The following is a 23,626-nucleotide window of genomic DNA, read 5'->3' as shown; positions in this document are numbered from 1 at the left end:
AAAAAACGTAATACACAGCAAAGTTTAAATAACTTCGCCTGTATACTCACGAGCTCGTTTCTAACTTTAACATTTTACTTTACTTGCCTATCACACGTGTATGTGTCTATCTATTCATCCCCGCATCTTGACTTCTGGATGCACGTCAAAGCAAACCACAGCTATCTAAAGCACATTTTTAATTGAAAACAAACAGGTGCCACAGTGAGTGGACATGTATATTTGTGATTTACAGTATCTGGCAGGATCCACCAAAAACTAGCAACAGCGCTCGCCCCTAGGGAGGAGGACTCGGGACCTGGGGTTGGAGGAAGATTCTCTTTTAATTCTATGCCCTTTGGTTCTCTTGAATCTCATATTATGTGCATTATGTTTTTAATTTAAAAAGTAAAATGCATTTAGTTTCACAAGAAGCTGTTGTCCAATCTTTCCGGGCTTTATAGCTTCTGTGGAGTAGCCTCGAATGCCTAGGAGCCCGGCGCATGTGTGCCTGTGCGTGTGCACGGGGAGGAGGGTGGGTCAGCGTCTGTGTGCACACACGTGCATGCACGCCCACGCCCAGATGCTCCGAGCCGTCACCGTGAGGGCGGCGCTGACCTCCCCTGGTCCGTCGCTGCGAGTCACTTTCTCGTGGAGTTGAGATCTTGGAGTGCGAGGTAAGTATCTCTTACAGAGGCTCATTATTTAATTTTCAAGTACGCAGCCGTAAAAGGCGGCATTTTGGGGCTATCAGGGAGAACCGCGCACACGAAACACATCAAAGAAAGTCAGCTCCTCTGTGTACGGTTAGCTCTGCCCTGGGAGGGTCCTCTCAGTCTCCCTTACTGTAAACATTTGTGCAACGTCAAATAAATATTCTCCCCGAACCTCACGCAGCCGTTAGTTCCGACGGAAACCCTACGTAACGCGGACCGGCTTACACAGGCCAGGGAAACGTAAAGTACAGGGATGAGTCTAGCTCCGTGGAAGGAGCTCTAGAGACGGCATCCTAACGGGAAGCGACTGGTCCAGAACATTCCTTAGAGCACTCAATCAAACAGCCAAAAGGCCTCAACTTTTTGTTTTATAAAAAAAAAAAAAGCAAAAAGAGTAAAAGCCACTAGGAAAAACACATGTAATAAACATGATCGTCGTCAACAGTACTGTAGACCAGTGAAAGAAAAAGTATCCCACGGCAGTGTTTGATATGGTCGTCCAATGCCCTTGTTTCCTAAGACCTGTAGCTTGAGGTTCTAGACTCGAAGCCTCCCGCATGTTTGCCGAACGGGGGTAGATTTCCACGTATGTTTTAAACCCTGGGACTCCTATTCCACGTTTTAGAGACAGTAAAATTAAAAACTGAGATAACTGACAGTGTGGTGAGTTACGTCAAGGTGTCAGGATAAATACCTGAAATCCTTACTTTCGTACACATGAAAGGGATTTAATAGCTAATGAGAGGGAAGGGAAATGTAATTTGTTAGCGTTCTGCTTTACTCTTGAAAACACGCATCTCAGCCTAGTTCTAAAAAATCCCTCTGGTAAAGATAAAATTGCAAAAACACTGATTGCAACTTGGCTATACACATATACACTACACGTGTATGTATATGCGTAATACGCATACGTGTACACACATATACATACACGGGAACATGTATAAACACACAAATATATGTAACTGAGCTAGGCAGTTTACTTAAAGACAGTAGTACTGTAGTACACAGGAAACCTGTATCTTATCACATATCTAAAAAAAATACCCTGCATATTACCTAAGCCTCAAAATTCAGCACACAAAATGAAACTAATTATATTGGGAAAAAGTAAAAGAAATGTGAAAATTAAACTGTGTTCTCTTATCTGTTTAGTGGTCTCCTTTTGCGGGGTTTATGCGCACATGGTCTCCAGTTGCGTCTGCAAACCAACGCATCTGCCGTCGGATCACCAAGGCATTTGACAACATCATTTCGGAGTCTAGTTACTGAGATATCAATAATTAAATGCATTCAGTTCACACTTTGTTCTTGCCGATACCAGCTATTTATCTCTGTCCTCTGAAGAAGCTAATGGTATAATGGGCAAAACATCAAGAATAATTAAGAAAAACGTTGCTATAAACTCCGTCAGAAGAAATATAACTTCTGCCCAGGCCCCTGGCGAGAATGCATTTGACAGAGGCTCCGCCCAAAACCAACACACCTGGCTGAGAAGCGAAGTGCTACACTCCACAAGCAGGTAACCGGCTCAGCCTCTACAGCTCCAGGGAAGACCAGTTGGCATCTCCAAGTTGTTCTTCTGAGCGTGAGCACTGGAAAGGCTTGGGTGTGTGCAGACAGCATCAGGTGTGAAACAGGGTGGGGGCTGCCAGCCACACCAGAGACCCTCCAGCTGACAAATGGGAGCAGGACAGACTTCTTTCATTGGACCAGCCCCTGACGACGGAGTCCAACCTGTGGGATGCTCACCTCTCAGTTCGGCCGTCAGTGTTTCTAGGCGTGTATGCATAATTACACTAGCACAGAGGTGCTGAGAATGTCTTATTCGAGCAATGGCCAGTTAAATCTGAACAGGCCCATTTTTCTTTAGTGCAAACTCTCTCTCTCCTTCCATATCCGATAATAAACAAAAAGGGAGAAACTGTGGGTTTTTTCTTCTTTAAGCAACAGTCAGGCCTACCTGGTAGATAAACCTCCAAACAGGAGATTATATTTTAAATCAGTAACGATTAATTACGATGCCACATACACACTGCAGATATTGCAGTTTAACAATGAAGAATCATCTGGCGCCATAGTCACAGGACATAGCTTTGAAGGGGCAGCCTTGTGGATAAGCCACGTCACTTATCTACATATCTTTTCAAAAATCTTTATTTTAGCTGTCACCTAAGTGGGAGCAGCGTCCACACTGCTCACCAATCTCACCGGATGGTCAACTTCCTACAGGGGCTGTGTGAGCACCTCAATCTCCCTTTGAACTTCCAAGAGCCACCTTTATAGACAGGCCCTGTTTCATTATTAAATTGCATAAGCCTCCCAATCTTCGTGGGCACGTTTATCGCGATGAAAACGGGTATCTCGTTATTAACGACAAATACACAGAAAATGTGACGTGGAAATCAAGCGCCCCAAACTTCAGGAGCAGAAAAGCTACAGGAACTGCTCTGTCGACCCTAATTGTGTAATTACTTCTTGGCTTGGTCACCTAAGCTCGGAGCAAGAAATCAGAGACAATGGTAATTTCTTACTGCTGAAATGACGGTGTCGAGCTGTCTGATGTGTTCCGTGCAAGCAGAGCTAAAGTTTACATTTATATCGTGTTACCACCATGAGAATCTTCCAGGGCACAGCAAGAAATTGGTGCTCTAAGGCCAGCCCTGGCGACGGGCACGCCGAAGTTTGCTTGCACAAACATTTGTTTAATGTAGGCAGAGGTAAGGTGTCTCTGCATTGGGTCCCTCTCGTGTCACCCCAGTGGGCCTGGTGAACTGCTGCTGACACCTTGCACGCTAATAGCAATAGAATAATGTTTTTAAAATGGTGTTAATCAAGTGGCTACCAATAATAACTAACCACTAGTCGGCTTTAGATTTTTCACTCCTGAATATCCAAAGGTGAATCATTTATGGTCGTTCGGTTGTTTGGTTGCCTCTGTTAAAGGCTGGTGTCAAAGCTAGTCTGCGGGAGACCTGGGTCTAGCACCTGAGAGTAGAGTGTTTGTGGGGAGCAAGGCGGGGACACCCCACTGTATCAATCCATCTCTGTCTTCACACCATGGCTCCCCTTACAGTTAGAGAGTTAATTACAAGGACATCTGATTCTAGCTTCAGTCCCATCAGCCTGGAGTCAACAGAGAACAAGGATCGCACGCCAAAAACGTTTGTGTTTTTGTTTTTTTGTTTTTTAAATTTTTCACGCCAAATACGAACCATGCCTCGTTCTAATGGAAAAAGGAGCAGGGAAAACACTAGGAAGAGAAAAAAAATGAAATTCCATTATAACTGGCTTCCTCAAGCTTCAGTCTAGGATATGAGTTATCTTAAAAACTGTAATATCAGCTTTTTTTGTTTTCCTTACACGGGGTTGCTCCTTTTATTTCCTTTCAAACAGGGTCAAGATCTTTTTATTTTTTAATTCATAAAAGCTGCTTTGTGATTACTGAAAGGTTGGTTTCTCTCTGCAACGGCTCTGCCTTCCATGACAGTTTTAAATTCGGAGGCAAAAATGAAACACAAAACTCTCAGCAGAGTAAGAGTTCTGCCCTGAGCGGACCTCAAGCCCCTCGCCTGCCCGGCCTTCGGGTCTTCCGGAAACCTCCAACCTCTATCTAGCAGGCGCTGATCAGAGCGAGCAGCCGCACGTGCTGGTCTCCTTGCTGCGTGGACACGCCTCGAGGGCAGGCCTGGCCGCTGCAGAGGCCCGAACCCCGGCGCTGCCAGGTGAGTTCCAGGGGGAGGAGGTCAGCGGCCGCCGCAGGCCGGCCTGTCGTGGGTCAGACCTCCCCACCAGCGTCCCGCCCCCCCTCCCCCGATCCAGTTCTCTGTTTCTGTTTCCTCCTCTCACCACCTCCCATCAGGGGACGGGGAAGGGCAAAAAATGTAGGTTGCTGACACGCTGTGTGGTCCACCTCTCCCTTTGGACTCAAAACATCAATGAGCTTTTAACAAGGAGCCAAATGTTGTTTAAAACTGGAAAAAAAAAATGTCGAGAATTCCTACGGGTCACGAAACGGCCCACGCCAGGAAGGCGACCCCAGGCACGGGCGGGGGTGCTCAGGCACGTTTTCCTGGCAGTTCCGGTTGGCAGGGACGTGATCTATCCAGGGAAGGTGGGCTGCATGCACCCCAGGGCGTGGGACCCAGCACGGGCATTGCCCAGCCATGCTCCACGCACACTGGTCCCCGTAGGCGCGAGACATCCCCCCAAGCACCACGGCAGCGGAAGGCCAGTGGGAAACGCAGGGCCTGCCCGGCTAATTCTAGGCAGAGACGGGCTTCCCAAAAGCTCCCTCCACCCAGGAGCCATTCTACCCGACAGCACAGGCATGAGCCACCAAAGGACTGCTTCCTTCCACCCTCCGAGGACTCAAGGAGGGAAACGGGACACCTAGCCCGGCCTTGACAGTGTCTCTGCAGCTGAACCAAAGCATCCGAGAAGCAGAGCTCGCACAGGGAGCAACAGCCAGCTCTGCTCAGGTCACCTGAACCAGAACCTTAGGACACGTGTCAGTAAAACCATCCCATAGTAAGCAATTTATCGTCTATTTCTGGCGCACCACCCAGTGAAAGGGGGCAAGCATGGCTTGAACGTTTCGTAGCTCATTTGTCATTTTGTGTCTTTGCCATTCACAGTTCAGATCTGCTGTGAACTGTGGTTGTTGTTTTAAGACGTATCTGCATTCCTACAAGCACCAGAACAGTCGTGGCCATAGCCGTACCCAGGGGATGTGGCTAAAACGTGGCCTGAAACTTCACAGCTGCAGCTCTACCCTGCTGGCCGTGCTCTGTCATAACGAAGATAAGTAAAACCCTCTCTCGAAGACGCATGTTCTGGAAACGTCACAGATTCACAGAGAGAAGAAACCACAAATGGTTGCAAGGAAGCAGGCCGGTCTCACTGCAGCCAAGGGTTCTGGGTACTGCGTGTTCACCAACCGCCACCCACCGTGGTTTCTGGTCAAGCCGGGACAGCCTACTGATATTACTAGAAGCTCCAGTTTATGTTTCCACACCAGAGCCCGCTGCACCTTCTCAGGGAGGAGCGACCGTTTCTAAGGGCAGAGTGGCAGGGGGGGTCTCGGCCACGCCTGTTCCCCCAATGCAGAAGATGCCACTTTCCCGGGGCAGCCTATGCTGGGCGGGGGCCGTCAGGAGGAAAAGGGATGAAGCACAAGAAGCAGATGTCCTCCTTAAAGCCAAGGGTGTTCCCTTCGCACCCTCTCACTTTTCCCGCTGTATCTGAGACGCCAAAAACGAATGTTTCCATTCACAAAAATGTGCAGAACTGCTGGCTGAGGCCAAACCATCCTTCCATGCGAAGACCCTTCGTCACCTCACGGTGAGAACGCCGGCTGCCCCTCTCCGTTCCTTCGCTCGTCAGTGAGGTGCTGTGCGCCGCCCCTCCCGACCACGCAGTCACCATAAACTTTATTATTACATCTGGAATTTCACGATATGCTTAGTAATTGATTACAGAGACACAGCCCAGAACGCTGCTCCCACTCACTCCGCCACGATTCCAGTAACCTAGCTGCTTAATACTCCTGGAATGTATAAACAGAGCTAACTGCTGCATTCCCCACACTGCCAGGGCAGGGGAGCCGCAGCCAGGGGGTTCCGAGAGCCGTAGACGATCTTCACGGAGTGGATAAAACGTCCTCGTCGTGGGACGTAAACGGAGGTCATATTTTTTGGAGCGAGGATGATGCCACGCGGGGGCTGACCCACCAAAGTTACCGGCTGTATTTGGGAACTGAGGTCAGTGACGAGGTTTGCGGGAAGCCGTCACCCATCAGTTTGGGTGGGGACTCCGGTTCAGAGGACCGTGGTTACTGGTGCTACTAAGAAGCTCTACCGCTCACTACCTCTACTGTCACGGACACCATGGTACGACTGTAACGTAAAGCAGAGAAAAGTCATCTTGGGCAGGATTGCAATTAGAGTGGCTAACACGCTAGCTAAAGGAAGAAAAAATGGGGCAAAATAAACCAGAGTGAAGTCCACATTTGAGGGTCCCGGGAGTTGGGACCACAGATAAATGAGAGTGTAGGGTACATTCGCTCCTTTTCTGCCCACCCGGAGAAGGCCCAGAGCAAGGCGGCTGCCCTCCCAACACCATCTGGAACCAGGAGGACGTGGCCATGTGCGTGGACAGCATCTCTGGGGGAAAGGCAGCCCATCCCCCTGCAGAAACACGCCCACTCGTCTCTCATGCCTGTGCTCTCCTCGCTGCAACCAGTCACTGTACAATAGCCAGACCCGTCGTCACACAGACATGACTTTGATCCTTCTCTCTACCCTCCCTATCATCTTTAACCAAAACAGGCCATCCAACCAGCAAATCCTCAGCCAAGCCCCCGGCATGCAGAGCACCCTATCTCTCCAGGCAAATCCATGTTAAACCACCAAACGAAGACCATGGAATGTTCTGTTTGCAACAAAAAACAAACACGCTGATGTCCCCACAACCTGAGCCCGCAGGCCTCACAGTTCTTGGGCTCAGAGGAGGCTCCAGAGAGAGACACGTGTCCCAGAGCTGCCTCTTGATGCCAAGTGAGTGTTCCCCAGGGACCACCTGGACCAGCCAGGCCCCCCCCACCCCAGAACCTTGGCCAGCAAGTTCCCGTTAGAAATGGCCCCACCACCCACCTCAGCCAGGTTCCCGCACGAACACTAATAAGCACTTGTTTGTTGACCTGAAAAATCATTACCCCAGAACACGTCAAGTAATGAAAGATGTTTTCCTCGGAGAAATGTTAAATACTTCACTTCTTTCACAAGGAACGAGGACGTGTGTTTCCAAATAATACCCTTCTCCCTCCCCGCCCACACTACATCAGAAAGTCTGGAGCTGGAGGACCCAGTTTGAACCAGCTCATGTTGCATGGCTCCGAGAACCAAGAACACGCTGTTATTCTATTTATTTTCCTTTGCCCGGCTGACGACGTGTTTGTTCTCTTACTTATTCACCTAACCATCTCCGTAGAACCTCAGTCATGTAGCTGTGTCCACACGGCCTTCCTATTTTACACGGAAAAGCAAGAGAAAATACCCCCACCACGGCCTCCTATGTTACACCGACGTAGTATTCGCTAACGGATACATGGGAAGGAGCCATTTCACTACAGGCCTGGAGCAAAAGCAAAGGCAAGAACTGGGACGTCGGGAAAAGGGAACATTGTACCACGTGGAAACCACGGGTAACCCCATCTTCTCCCCTGGCAAGTGTGAACCTTTGCCCTCTCCGAGAAGCTTTTCCGCGAGGCAGATGACTAATGGCGACTGCATCTTGCGTGTACCAAGGTCTTTTAAGTGTCTCAGAATGTCTTCACCTACAGGGAGTCACACTGGTTAATTTGAGCTTCCTTTCTGTGGCATCCCCAAGGCTTCCGGCAGAGCCAGCAGGGTTGGGGCTCAGCTTGCTTGGAGTCTATGGCAGCTGAGTTAGGAAAAACCAGGATGACTTCCAGGTAACCTTGTCTCCCTGAACTGCAAGAGGGAAACGCGCATCTCTCAGACAAAACACTCAGATGTCTAGTTGATGCGGGGCTCGGCGAGGGCTCAGGTCCCGTAAAATAAGACTTCGAGCGCTCTACCCTGCCCTACCCTTTGAGACACAAGATGCTGTATTTCTTCCCCCTCCCCATTCAAAGAAACCATAATCCGGGGACGGAGATGCTAAAATCCTGGCCAAAACACACACACTCACAACCCAATCCTCCTCTAAAGCAGGGGTCCCCGACCTCCAGTGAGTTGTGCGATTATTGCATTATAAATTACAATGTAATAATAATAGAAATAAAGTGCATAATAAACGTAATGCACTCGAATCATCCCGAAACCATCCCCCCTCCCCCACCCAGTTAGTGGAAAAATTGTCTTTCATGAAAACGCTCCCTGGTGCCAAAAAGGTTGGGGACCGCTGCTCCCAAGAATAACCAGTCCACCCTCCTCCTCCCTCTCTCTCATGCTCTCTCACACCCTGAGTCATTAAAGAAGCAGCTGCCAGGGCTTACCTGGGAGAACAAGAAGCATCAGACCCCACCCAAGGCTCCAGAAAAAAATGACCTGCAGGAACTTCTCAAAACTTAAAGACTTCCCCCCTTTTTTCCCCTTTGCTTGGTTTTCTTTTTTTAAGAGGAAGCGCCTTTCAATCTAATTTCACTAGCATTAAAGGCTGACGTTTTTTATATGTGAACTCACAAATCTACCATAAATGATTCCCAGGGAACTTTCTTCCTCTGCCCTTCCCTGACGGACCGCCACATTTTGGACCTGCTTTGGCTGACATTAAGCGATGCGCTCTCTCAGCAGTTATCGGGAAAGGGGAGATGGCAACTATAATACAAGAAATCTCCCTTCCAGGGCCCAGAGAAACGACTCCTGCTGCGCAGCTCCAAACAGCCAGGTCTTGCAGGGAACGGGAGGGCCTCCTCAACTGCCCAGCCACCTACTGAAGCTCTGCAGCCCCGCCAGGCATCAGCCGGCACCCCGGGCATTCCAGCAGCACAGCCCCTTGTTGGTCAAGGTCAGGCACTGCCCCAGGAAATGCCAGACTTCAAGGACGATTGCTACGTGGTCAGAAAACTCAAGAGATTTGGGTGCCTGACTCCAAAGCTCAGAAGGCCAGACAGGAGATTCTGGCTTAAGAATCCAAGGAGTGACTTGAAGTCACTCATGTCCCTGGAGGTCAGGTTCCGATTAGGAGCACTTCCTCCAGCCACCTGAACAGGTGAGACGTCGGCGAGGGATCCCCAGGTCAGGCAGGTGTTTTTCCTTATCCGGGTCCTTCTCTATTTCTCTCTCCTTCTCATCAAGAGGTCAGAACTCTGTCATCCCCAGTGGGCTCAAGTGCACTATGGGAGAAGGTGGATGTCACACCTTGAAGTGCAGGCACCGGAGACCCCCTTGGGACGCCCACCAATGGACCCCCAGAGCTGCTACGTGTACGGAGCAAGAGACAAGAGTCCTGGCACTCTGATCTGGGTGCGCCCTGAAAACGGTGTCCCAACCAAAAAAAAAAGTGTTGCTTTTTTCCTTCTCATGAATTCTAATATTCAAGCCTTTTTTCCTCTTGCTAATTTTAGAAGTCCTGCTATTCTTTGGGAAGAGAATGGTGTGAAAATCAAGCATAGTATCCAAAAATAAAAGAGTAGATCTGTTTCAGGGTTTGCAGCATATTTAACTGAAAAGCAACTCCCGATATGCCACATTCTATCTAGTCTTTAATACATTTTCCAATTTCTCCAGAATATTTTAGCTTCAGAAAAAAAGCAAGAACCAACTTCCTAATCCACGAATATATTTCGAGGCTGAAAGGAGCACCCCAAATTATCTCTGGACCACGACTGGGGGGCCTCTTATCAGAACGCGGTGCCAGGTTCTCACTCTCCGGATGTGGCTGCGTGACGTCGTACTTCGTGGGGTCACCCCAAGATGGCTTCTAAATTGTCCTCCGGGACCTAGAGCAGGTTCTAGTTAGGGGAGGTGACACAGAGCTCACTCTGTGGACCCTGAAGGTGGACGTCATGGCCTGACCTTCAAGCCTCCCATCTTCATTTTTTAGGAAATCTTCTTCTCTAAGGAACTCAGTTGTTTCAGATCCAGCAGAACCGCAGAAGGGCGTGCAACCCCACGGCTAGCAGGGTCCCACTCCGGTTCTCGGAGGTCCGAGACTATACAGAGCAGCCCAGCGTGAGGGCCAGGGGAGAGCAGGGAACAGACACGGGCTCCAGGAGCCACCTGAAGACCCCAGCCCGTGTCTCCTCACCAGCCAGGGAAGCCAGAGATTTGCAACAGAAAGTTAGAACTCTGTGTCGAGCCCTTCAAGCAAACAATAAATATTACTTCTGCTCATAATCAGACTTTTCTCCAGCCCCGTCTTTGAATGTTGAACCTTTTTCAATTAATTAAAAACTATGCACTGCAGAGAGCATATTTTATCAGCCCTCAGCTGCTTAAGTGTCTAGAAAAGACCAGGCAGTTTTTCTTTCTTTTTTTCTTTCTTTCTTTTTTTTTTTTTTTTTTCCAGGCAACCCAGAGCAAGTACTTGCAAGGGTCATATCTTTTTAATTATCTTTTCTCTCTTTGATTAATTATTCCGTCTGACAATAGCGTGTTTCTAATGCTATTCACCTGCCTTTGATGATTGACAACTTTTCTGTCTGATTCAGAGCAAACAGCTGCTGCCACGATCTCCTAGCAACCCGGGTGTGATGGATGAACCCCCAAGATGGATGGCTGCAATAAATCATGTCTCCAGCCATAAAACTGAGAAAAGGGGATAAGAAGAAAAGCGAACAAAAAACAAAACAAGCTTTCTTCCCATGAGTGCACTCAGTTCCTTACCAATTATACCTGAAATGGACTTTGCACCTATTAATAGCGAACTTTTCCTAATCAGTAAGAATGGGACGATGCCATTTGTAGTGGAGGTGTTTACAATTGTTCCTGCAAATTGGCGCTTGTACTCCAATTACCTCCAGCGCTGACCAAGTGCAAGGGCAGGCCATCAAAGTTTTGCCTTCTTCCGCGAAGTCTCAGCAAAGAACAGTATCGTCTTTTCATAACTGGATACGATTCTGGGCACCAGGGAAGGGTACAAATCGGATGCTACGCAGTTTTTGGCAGCGGCCGGGCGACACCAAAAGTGAATCCTAAGTCATGCTTGTGTGCAGTGCAAAGCGTTAGGCTGCTAATAAACTTATTTCAAAACGCACACGCACACACACACAAGTTGCCTGGAGTCAGTGAGTCAATCAGTAGCATTTTCATTTCTTTCCTGTTCATGGCACACGCAGGCTTTTACACATCAGGGAAAAGTTTGCCCCGAAAGCGGCAAGATACGAACGCTCAGCCCTTTCACAAATTCTAGATTGTCGCTTCTTTAGATTAAAAAAAAAACTCTTCTGGGCTAACTTCTCTCCCATCCTATTTTAAAATTAATGTCCACGCCATAAGTCATACTAGAAGCCTTGTATTTAATTACCAAACCCAAATAAAGTCACCTATCTAATAGAATCCCTGCCAATTAAATGTCACTATCGGGGCTCTCCTAGCAGAGGAGGCCAAGGAGGAGGAGGAAGGCCAGCAGAGTTTGTTTTCTGTTTTCCTTTTCCCACCAGGGAACCAGGCCTCAAGGCCTCTGCAGCAGAAGGAGGTTGCAGGATCCTCCCAGGAGCTGGGGCTCCATGGAGAGCCGCCTGCGTCACTAAATACCTCCAGTAGGTGGGGGTGTCCTGGTGCACAGAGCTCAAGGGTGCACAAGAACCAACCAGAAGGGACTAACTGGCAGGGCCTGGAAACAGCTGTCCACATCAGTCCAGGCGGGGGTCGGCTGGGGCCCCGCGGAGGGGGGCAGAGTGTAGACACAAAGGGAAGAGGCTGCCGAGAGCCGGGGCAGGGAGCCGCAGAACATCATTTTTTTTTTTATCTGAAATATTCCCCAGACCTGGAAGTCTTTACGTTTCTTCATTCTCACACGACCAACCAAGCCAACCAGAATTTTTTTTTTTAATAGTTATATTGTGCTAAGCTTTTCAGATACAGATTTGAAAGAAAGAAAGAAAAAAAAAAAGCATGACACAAGAGTTTAAAAAAATCAGACAAGGGTTCTGGCTTCAGCAACTACAGCTCTGTTTATATTTTAATGTTTTGTACGTGACTGCCTCTATTGGGGGAAGAAAGAGAGAGGGAGGGAGAGAGAAAGTTGCCTGTTAGCTTTAGTGTAAATCACAGATACTTCGTTTTTCCCTGTGTCCTTGGGAATTATTCAAAATTAAAACCTTCCTCCCGCCAACCTTTTTTTTTTTGGGGGGGGGGGGTCTTCTCTATTGTCAATGGGAGGTTTGTGTCCGGCCAGCAGCAATGAGAGCCCAAGGCCAATCGATGGAAACACACACACAGGCCTCTACCCTGCCCCAGCCCGTCCAACTCTCAAGTTACAGGTTTACACGGCAAGTCTAAATAATATTCAAAATGATGAATGGTACCCTAAGCCCGGCATCCACCATCAATCTTTTCTTAAGGAACATCCATCTTCAATAACGCACGCTTGAATCATGCGAAGCCAGGAGCCCTGAGATTCATTTACACCACCCCTCGCCAGCCGGGGTGGCTTGAATGATAGCTGTCAGCCTTCTTCCCCCCACACCCTCCACTAAAGAGGAAAAAAAGCCGGGAAAAGAGGAAAAAAAAGGGACGCAGAGGGGAAAAGTCAGAAGAGCGTCAGAGGCTGAACAGCGTGGTTTAGCAGATAATATGAAAGAACATAACCTCTCCCGCGCCTCTGCCAATCCTGCGCCCGCCACGCCGCGCACCCAGACAGCCATCCAGAAGCGGGCTCGCCCCTCCTCGCCCCTGCCTTCCCCTCCCCTCCCTCTCCCTCTTGCCAAATCAGCAGTGCTCTCTCCTGCAAGCCCCACCGTGCTGCACCCACCGGGAGGAGGAGGAGGAGGAGGAGGAGGAGACAGCGTCACATGGAGCTGGGCTCCCCTCCCCTCCCCGCTGTCTGGCCGGGGCCCATATGATAAATGACATATGTCATTCTGTCAGGAGGGAAGGGTGGGTCAGTGATCTATGACTCTGCTGAAAAGGAAATCAACTGTTTGGCATGGCAAAGCTCTTCTCCGCCAGGATTGAGTTTCAGAACTCCGAAATGAATTCTCCGACGATTCGAGTGCACACTTAGGGCAGGCTGACGGGCGGGCGGCCTGGGGAAACGGCCCTCTGTCCTCCCCCTGCCCTTCCCGTGGCGGGGTGGTGGCAGTGGCTGGGGGGGGGTCGGGGGAGGAGAAAAAAAAAAAAAACCCAAACCCAGTCTGTCGCCGGATACCCGCAAAAGGCCACACGGGTGTCAGAGTCCCTAGCAGTCACACGCCACGGGTTATTAAAAATGCGACTTAAAAAAAAAAAAAAAAAGAAAGCAAGCAATGGAGTCTCAGGTTAGTCCTTTTATTTATTTATTTTTTAATGGCAAAGGGCTGACACAAAAGCAAGATAAAAATTAGCATGTTTGAAGTAATCGTCCCACAGCTTGACATCTGCATAGTAAATTTTAAAGGAAAAAAATGTGTCAGACAGCCATGAGCGCTGCGCCCTCCCCCTTTCATTAGCTCACTGCCAGGGTGGCACCGCTGAACCTCATTACGGCGCGAGGATTTATGAAGCTGAACCCAATGGCAAAGAAAAGGCATCTGTCAATAATTGTAGGGAGCTGCACTCACAGCTTTGAAATCTCATTAAGTATGCAGTTATCAGGCATAAAGATCAAAAACATTACTCAACTCCGACAGAATCTTATGGAGGAACATTAATTAGCAACAGGCCTACAGTACAAAAAAAAAAAAAAAGAAAGAAAAAAACACAGACTTCCTCTCACACCTGCCCAGCCCACAAACCTAAAGCAACACTCCCCCTCCCGCCCGGAAAAAAATAATTCCCAGCATCTGAGACTGATCAAGAACATGAAACGAGAGAAACAACACACACAGAAAGGAGAGGGAGGGAAGGGGTGGGCGGCAGGCAGGGAGGGGAGAGGGAGGGCGGGGAAATTCAGTTGAGAAAGCCTTGGCAGGGAGGAGAGAAAAGGAAGAAGCTGTCAAAGTTGAGAAGGATGTCAGCGCGGGCCCTGACGACTGGGGCCTGTGGGGCTCTCGGACCTTTTATCACGCTGGCCATCAAAACCAGACTGGGAGTCCCTTCGTGAGGGCTGGTGGCTGCAGGTCTGATCTGCAGCCCAGGCCCAGGGCCCAGGCCAGGACCCTCCCCTCCTCCTTCTGCCCCCTGCTCACCTGGCAGTCAGGAGGCTGCAGGCTCCAGGGCCAGGAGGCAGGCCCTGCTCCCCCAGCCAGTCTGCACCCAGCCGAGTGACGCTGGCAGCAAGACCTGGCTCCACAGGCCCTGGGCACAGGCCAGGGAACCGCCGTGCTCACCTTCCATCTCTCAATCACCTGAACACACCTTTTCTTCCTCCAAAGACACTTGAGCATCCTCTTCTCACACAAGCACTCTCTTATTTTACGTCTGCAAACGATGGCTTGCAACACATCAGGAAACACAGCACAGGTGTGGGGAATTCACACGGAAACCGTGACGCCCACGCTGGGTCACGGGGCCTGCAGACCTCCGTAACACCGAGAGGGACAGGGCACGGTTCGCTGTGGGTGTTTAGCAGACCCCCCGAGCTGGAGTGACCGCAGGGTCTCCAGAGGAGAAGACGAAATGGTAAGTTTCCTGCCCCACCGCATTCCCACCTCCTGCAAGCCGCGCTGGCAAAGAATAATTTGCACGTGTTCAGAAACATCCCGCGAGCGTTGTGTGCCCAGGGTCTCAGGCAAACTTCCCTGATGTCCTGCAGTGGTCTGGACCCAGGGTGGGTGGGGGTCTCAAACACCACTCAGGTTTCAGCAGGCAACATCATGTCATGCGACAGTTAGGCACCGCCTCCAGCCTCCCCCATGAAAGGTGCAGGATGATAACAATGTAGCAAATATTATGCATTTTATTTCCTTTATTGCATTGCTACAGGAAGGTGGCCTCCTCTGCTTACCCATAAACACATGCTTGCATTCTCTCAATCTCTCTCTCTCTCTCTCTCTCTCACACACACACACACACACACACACACACACGCACGCACGCACAGGACACTTCCCACAATCCCACGCCACGAGAAAACCCACAGAACAGCACTTCCTTTGATCTGCACCCTATCATTCTCCCAGCCCCTCACCCTCTCCTACACCACACGCTTCTCTCATTTCACGGCCACTTCTGACGTGTGTGCCTCTTTGGTCGACAGAAGATAATGGTCACCTTTTATTAATTAGCCACATCTTTCAGAAAAACCGGCATTAAGATTCCTAGGCAACCAGCTTGGAGACCCCTCCAAGCCAAGGCCCATCTTTTCCAATAAATGCCTCTCCTCTGGAATATCAATGAACACGGCTCGAATAAATTGTCACCTGTGACCAAAAATAGTCAGGGACACTTGTCTATAAGCCAGACTTGACGAGAAGGAATTTTAGCAGTCCTGTGACAATAAGGTGTTTATATTTTTTTATGCGCTTACCATATTACCTTTATTATGTGTAACATCAAAGTGATTATAGCAATTACATCTAACAGAATTAATTACAGAACTTCCCATCATTCTAGGATACATAATGTATTAGAGGTAAGGCAAAGAAAGAAAACATCTTGATTGTAGTAACTATTGTTGGGATGCATTTTCTCCAACAGCAATGCCAAATCCACAGCAGCTTTCAGAGCAGTGGAAACGGAGAGGTTTATAGGAAATGAGGTATATTTTCTTAAAATGAAGTAACGCTTTCGCTTAATAATACGCTGGCACTAGTGGACATATAAAATCAATTTAATTTTTTTAAATGTAAATCGTTTAAAGGTGCTGGTTAATCCACCCAACCAATGTTACTACATAAAGGAGAAAGCACATGGGTGAAAGACGTACAAGTCTTTACGTATGCAAAATAAATTCACTCAAGGCTTCATTAATATTAATTTAAATTCAAAACCCATTTACATTAAATTGTTCATTAAAAATTGCCTATTTTATGCAACATGCATTTCTCAAAGAACTCAGAGGAAACTGAATACATAGGACTAGATTTAATGATGAGGATAGAAAATCAAAAGTAAATGAATTTGAGTCATTTCACGTATATTACCAAGCAGCCCTTAGCTCTCCATGAAGGATGGGTTCCAGTTTGGAAAACAAACAAGCATTCTCAATATTTTGTTTTCTGCTACTATGCACTTGTGAACATGACCTTCTGGCCTACCACCGAGGAAGAAGAAGGAGAGAAAAAAAAAACAAGGGAAATTGGTGGAACGTAGATCAGCCAATACAAAACTGGCTTCGGAATAAAGCAGGTATCACGGGTGGGCTCAGTGCGTGGAGAGTTAGGCTTGTGTTTTAAAAAACGTACATGGGTTAGTGTTTGCCAGTGCCCATCGTGGTCTAGACTTACAGGGATCTCTGTCCCCTACACCCCACCCCTGAAATCCTTTATCCTCAACGCCAGGGCACCCAGGAATACGATGACAAGGAGTTTAGTAAGTTTCTTGCGTTGGTGCCCTCCCTCCCGAGGAACGTACCCCTGTTTTCCCAACAGCTGTTCTGGATGAAGAAAACACAGTCATAATTAATAACATGTGTCCTGACAGTATGAATTAATAATTTATCATTAAGCCCAAACAAATCTAAATTATTCTTCCAGAGCCACACCTTCGCATATGTGAGAAAATACGGGGAGGAGACCAACAGAAAGTCCAGGTAACGTGACCTTTAGTGAAACTCTTCCCCCCCATCGGTACATCTCTTGGACCATTCTTGTTGAAATACTAAAATAATTTACAGAATTGAAAGTGATTCAACCCAAGAATCTAAATGCTGATCAAACTAAATGCATGTGCTACAAACGTCTTCTTGTTTAAAATGGGGCTTATGAAACAGTCAGGATTTGGTCAAGGACACTATGTAATCTTTCTAATAAAGATTTTGAAACCTGGAGTATGACAGTTGTTCAGGCAAGTGGTCATAAGCAGATTATGTTCTATTATTGTCTTTTTTTTTTCACTTCCAAAAATGCATAGTGTTATTCTACTCACAAACGGTGACCTGAATTTTTAAGTCCACATCTAACGTAAATTTCTACAAATGTTGAAAAATTAAGAAAAGCTGCTAAGTCTGTGTATCTCTTCCTTAACAATTCACGTTTAAAAAAAAAAAAAAATCCAGAAAGGGGGGAGGAAAAGCATATTGATAGTCATTGTTTAGTGGGATTTAAAAAATTAATTTAATGACTAACTGCAAATACTGGAAACTAGAATTAATCTGTCTGGATTTTTTTAAAAAGGCTTACAGACATTTAAATGCATGTATCGGGACACTTTATCAACCTAACATAAAATTGTCATCTTATCTTATTATATGACTATTTTATGCATGTGTCAAAGAATTTAAAAATGACTGCCTGTCTATTGAGTCTAATTACAGCAGCACATTATCTGTCTGGATGTACCAGTCCATATCATTGTTACTAAATACAATATATTGTATTCACCTTTCATTTTTAACTTCAGACAGAGAAACCACAATTTGCAGCATAACTAAAACACACACACAGAAACAGCGAACACCTGAGAGGGTTTAGGGTAAGTAACACCACTGCTCTCTTTTGTCCTGTTTCCCTCCGTGGGGTGAGGCCTCCAGCTTATTTCAAAGACTCATCAACCTAACTGAGCTAGGCACTAACGCACAAGGGTAGACACACACCCTACTTTATTTTATTTTTATTATTATTTTTTTCATCTACGACGAGACCAAAGCTATTTTTACAGTCAGTCCAGTGACAGGCAGGAATAAAAATGGGCCGGCAGGAGAGCCTCCCAAACTACAGTTGGAAGAACTGTGAACTGAACGGCATTATTGGATTAAACATGGCTGTTGTACACCCAGACCAGGGACTTCCCGACTCCTCTCCCTTCTGCTTCCCCGCCTGCTCGCGCGCTGCAGCCGTTGCCCCGCCTGGCTCTGCCACGACACGTGTGCGAGAGAGAGAGAGAGCGTGAACACCCAGAAAGGTCCAGGGCACTTTGCCCTCAAGAAGGTGGATCCTTCTCCTTCCAGAAATCCCCGAAGTGGAGGGGCAGGGATAAAGGAACAGTTTTCCTTCTGCGAACTCACCTGGGTTTCACGGCATTTCCCACGGCCCTGAGCAGTCACCTTTCATTTTAATCACTTTGCAAAAACAACCTTTAGTAAAAAGAGGGAAAATGCAGGCTGGCGAGGCAATTTCGGGGATAACTGCTGATACATCAGTTATTGACTACCCAGCTCCCGTTTATGAGCGCGCTCAAGGCAAAACTGAGAACACAATGACAACATCAACCGCTCACAATCAAGTGTGGCCCTGGAGAGCACTGAAGCCCTAACTGACAGTTGTCAAGATAATGGGGGGCACGGCAGCTGATTCTGGAAGATTCTCTTCCCTGTGTGCCTGTCCAGGGGAATAGCCTTGTCCTCATCCCCTTTGTTTTTCTCCTTCATCTTCCTGATTTTCCTTTTTAAAATCTGCATTGTTCCTCTCATTTCGTAGGAAATGGGGGCGGGGGGGGGTGAGTGGAATTCACAGAATGGTCAAAACCAGTCATTTTGCCTGCTTGCTACAGACTGGCTAGGATACCTGTGCAAAGGAGAAATACGTGGCAGGTCTGAGAGCAAATGAATTCCCAAGGCTGGTGCCGAGATGCCCTTCTGAATGCTCCATGTGCTTTCGAGAGAAGGGAAGGGTTCCTCTCCAGAGCTGCCGGATGCGTGGATCACACTCAGGAAGGTGCTCTCTGGACGCCACCAGGTGGGCCCCCTCTCAGGCACGCCCCGTCTACTGGCAACGGGAAGCCCCCTCTGCCTGTTCCACGGGCATCTGCTGTGTTCTGCGACATCAGCAGATCCCAAGGGGTCCAAGTCACTTTCACAAGAGTCAAGATGCTCGGCGATTCGCCCTCCCCATGCTACCTCCTAAGAACTCCACGGAAGATTATTTTCTTCCAACGAATAAAACTCAAAAGGTCACCGGCAAGTTGTGGTTCATGGAGGATTCTCTTTTTTTTTTTTTTTTTAAGATTAGGCAATGGCCTTTTATGATTTCACATTTTCCTGCAGAAAAATTAATGTGAATGGATAAAATATTATCTGCCAGTAAGTATTACACTAAATTTTTGTTTCCCTTTTGAGAAATTACTTGTTTAAAAACAAACACAACAGATAGGTGAGAGTCGCATTTGAAGCAAGGGATAATAGTCATTCTGCCTGAAGGACACTGTCCTTCCTTAAACCCACGCCTCTGACCTTCTCCAGGCAGCAACATCTGTCCGGCACAAGCACACCGCCCCTGGGCATCCAGGTTTCAAAAAGGGAAACTCCCACCCAGGTTTCTCTTCGGCAGGTGAAGAAACCTCTCTCTCTTTCTGAGAAAAGACACTAAGATATGTGTGATTTCTATTAAAAAAAAAAAAATCCTAAAGTACAGAAATATGTCTTTTCAGGGATTCTTGGAGGCTGTTTCGGCCTTCCGGAGAGCAGTGTTACACTTGGCCTAGATACACAGGCCGTGTGCACCTGTGTGTTCTGTCTGCACACTGTACACCGCTCTTGGCCTTTTGTGGTTGTTATTCTACCCCAGACCATTAAAAGGGCCCTAATTCCTATGACATGATTATCCAGGTACCAAAGCCCATTTGTCACCTGCAGCAGAAAATTGAGTTAATGCACAACTAAAGGCAGCCAGGACTGTGTAATATCAACTTGATTACATCAAACTAGCTGCAAACCTAATTCTGCTGGATGACACTGCGTCGAGCTTGTCATCTCCAATCATTAAAGCTGTCAGGAATCCATCAGGTTTACAGCTAATTAGGTGAACACTAATGAAGCTGGCAAAACAACTTTTCTTTTTTTATGGCTGAGCGGACCTTTCAGTTTGGAGGGGGGAAAAAAAATTCTCGAGTATTCTCAAGGTTGCTGGGGACTGGATTTCCAGTTACCAATCCGCAGACATCTTTCTTTCTCCCACTCTCCCCTACAAAGCAATCAATGTGCCCTAACTCCCAGCATGCCACAAACGCAGCCACGAGCCTTCTCACTGGCAGTTGTGAGAACTAAAGAAAGGAGGAAAAAAATGGGAAGTTTCTTGTCCACCCAAACACACAAGCCAGAAAACCTTACACCACTCACTTACTGGCCTGTGCATACTTATCACCAGCCTAAATGTGCAGTTTTGTTTTTTTTTTCTGCACTCCTCTTAAATAAGTAGCTCTCCACTCATCCACCACCCCCTCCTCCACACGTCCATTAGGCAGACGCATTCTGATAAACTAAATCCAAAACCAGGGTATGGGAAAGAAAGAAAGCACTCACGCTGCCAACTTCTGATTGACCATTAAGCTATTGATGAATGTGCCTGTCAGAAGAGAGACAATTAAATCAAATATGAAACAAAGTCGTTTTGACGGGTCATTTTGATAGAGCAAAACCATTCTTCCATCTCCTATTAGTCGTGCAGTCAAGTTTTCATATAAATGAATTTTTTCTTAACTGACCTGAGATTTCCTGGCTGGCATTTTAAAAGGTGTAAAAAAAAAAAAAAAAAAAAAAGTTAGTGAACAGGTTGCTTTTTAAAAAAATAAATACATAAAACCAACAGTGTATGTTTCCTCCTGCTCTAATATTTTCTGAAGAAAGTTATCGAATAAGAAGAGTCTCTCAGATTGGCAGGGTGCAGCAGAAAAGATGAACTGTAGAGAGAGTACTAAACCAAATGTAAAGATGTAATCACATATGGTTCATTTGATTGAGGCACAGATACCTTAAAATGTGTATCCAAAAAGGAAAGAAAAAAAAAAAATTTCAAAGGCTGGAAGAAGCCCAAGACATTCCTACTACCCAACTTTGTGAAGGATTCCTCCAAAGTTTCAGAGTTTATTTTGGGTAGATAAGCTCATTGCTGGAGCTTGGAATTTAAAGTAGAAGGTGGGATGGGCACATACAGCATCAGCCAGGAGGTGAGCTGGGAGGCGGCACTCTCCCTACAATCACTACTGGGATTTTCAAACTTTCTAAATTTAGGCAAAACCGAGGACACAGCAAAACCTGCATCACAAGCCCTCGACCGAGTCTGTTTTCTTCTAAGATTTTTCTTAACACACTAGCAGGCAGGTACATTGCTGGGAGAAGAGAGAATATCATTCCCTCCCTGTGACCCCGTGCAAGGGGTATAGAGTTCAGAATGTGGCCACTGTGGGAGGTCCACTGGCCGTGGTGCCCGCTGGCATGATGGAGATCAAGGACACTCGGGCACCATGGTGCACCTTTGTCTAAGAAGGGCACCAGCCAATGCCCTGACCCTTCCCTCGGCCCTCCCCTCTAACATCCAAAGAGAAGAAGAGAAGTCAAAGAAAGGAAGAGAAAAGAAAAGAAATGAACTGCCCAATAACCTTCCCCTCCAGGCAGCATCTGAACCTCTGGACATCTGAGCGTTACTTATATCAAAATACACCACGTCCAGATGTGGTCCTCCCGGCAATCTGCCCCAAACCCCCGAAGTTGCACTGACAGGGCCCTCCTGACGTCACAGAGCTGGCCTCACTACTGCAAGTGATTTATTGATGTTTATTGGGAATGAATAGATCAAAGGCAGCAGCATGACGGGCGATCAATCAGTCATCAAATCAAGGGTGGCAACGGGCCAGAAACCCTTCTTCCAGGCCACATGCCCCCAACCGACATTATTGCAAAATGATGTTATGTGTGTGGTTTTTGTTTTGTTTTCAATGATGCTTTTTCCAAAAAAACAAAAAAAACAAAAAACAAAAAACTGGCTCAGTCTTAAAAGGAGTTGACACTCCTGGTTAAAAAGAAAGAGAAAAGAGAAAGAAAAAAAGGGGGAACAAAAAAGTACTCAGACACGTCCCAGAACTAAGTGCTATGAGGAGATGAGGGTGGGAGCAGCGGAAGGAGGGGCGAGGGCAAGCGAGCGCGAACAGGGGTGCAGCCAACGCCAGCATCCAGCACCGACTTGACAGTCATCTGACAATACCCAGACCCCGTGCGCTCTGGCTTCCACCGCTGTGCCCAGTTTGGGCCCAATAAATAAAGACTCAATCGGATTAGCAGTAAGGTGGCCGGAGAGCCCGGCTCGCTCGCTCGCTCGCTCTCGCCTCCCCGGCAGACACCCCGCTGCGCCCCGCCGGCCGTCCGCGGGAGGACGCGGAAGGTGTCCCAGGGAACTCAGGCGACCCCGCCTGCCCCCCACAGAAAGGGGCACACGAGGGCTGCTTCCCAGCCCCTCTGGGGCCAGAGCACTGAGGGCGCAGGGACCCGGCCCGGCTCGGTCCACCCGAGAGCGGCTCCCCGAGTGGGCGCGAGAGGGGAGAGGGCAGAGCGCGGCGGGGCGTCCGGGGGCGCCGGTGCCCGAGCCGGGCGCACGCACCCGAGCAGGGCAGCAGCGCCCGAGCCGGGCGCCGGGAGTTACTCCGCGCGGGCACGGGGAGAGGGGCAGAGAGCGGGGTCGCCGCCCGCCAGAGGCGCAGGGCGAGCAGAGGAAGAGGAGGAGGAGGAGAGGAGGAAGGGGAAGCGGCTCGTACCTGCTGCGCGCCGGGGCGCCTGCTGCTTCCTCCTCGGCATGATGCTTCTCCGGCGACTGCCGCCGCCGCCGCCGCCGCCGGCCGAGCAGAGGGAGGGAGGGAGGGGCGGCGGGCCGCGGGGGGGCGAGGCGGGCCTGCTCTCAGCCTCCCCCCCGGAGAGCGGCCGCCCGCAGGATGCTGCTGCGCCCCGGCTCTCGCGTCCCCCCCTCGCCGCGCTCCGCCGCGAACCCCGAACGTGCGGAGGGAAGAAGGAGGGCGGGCGAGGGAGGCGCGGGGAGGGAGGAGCGCGGGGGGAGGAGGAAGCAGAGGAGGAGGAGGAGGAGGAGGAGGAGGACCGCGCTGCCGGCGGAATGGGAAGTTTGACAAATCGCTCCAGAGGCCGGAGGAGGAGGGGGCGGGGAGGAGCGGCGGCCCTGCCCCCCCCCGCCCCGTCCCCAGACGAGGTGCGCGGGGTTCGGGGCTGGGGGTGGGGAGAGGGGGAGAGGGCGGGCAGAGCCGTGGGCGGAGGAGCGCGGGAGCGGCCCGGGCTGGTCTGGCCCCGGCCCCCGCCCCCCGGCCGGGGGGTCACGGCATCCGGGGGGACGCGCAGCCGCTGCCGCGGCCCGGGGCGCAGCGGTCCAGTCTTCTGCCCGCGGCGCGGCTGGAGCGGCGGCGACGGCAACAGGCAAGCTTAAAGGAAAAGGAGATGATCGTGTCACTCGCCCGCCCGCGGGGGCGCCGCGCCCCCGCCCCCGGCCCCGGCCCGGCCCAGGACCCCCGCCC

General features: G+C 49.0%; 1 protein-coding gene across 1 annotated transcript in view; it reads right to left on the bottom strand.

Moving 5' to 3' along the window:
• Positions 1-22,917, bottom strand: part of TSHZ3 (teashirt zinc finger homeobox 3) — a 66,551-nt gene extending 43,634 nt beyond the window's left edge. The window contains exon 1 of the mRNA XM_012647023.1: positions 22,865-22,917. Coding sequence (XP_012502477.1) covers positions 22,865-22,904 — 40 coding nt within the window. The 5' untranslated portion in view covers positions 22,905-22,917. The remainder of the gene's footprint in view (positions 1-22,864) is intronic.
• Positions 22,918-23,626: the final 709 nt, after the last annotated feature.

Source organism: Propithecus coquereli, unplaced genomic scaffold (assembly GCF_000956105.1).
Source record: "Propithecus coquereli isolate 6110/MARCELLA unplaced genomic scaffold, Pcoq_1.0 Scaffold254, whole genome shotgun sequence".
NCBI lineage: Eukaryota > Metazoa > Chordata > Mammalia > Primates > Indriidae > Propithecus > Propithecus coquereli.
This window is presented reverse-complemented; position numbering and strand designations above follow the sequence as displayed.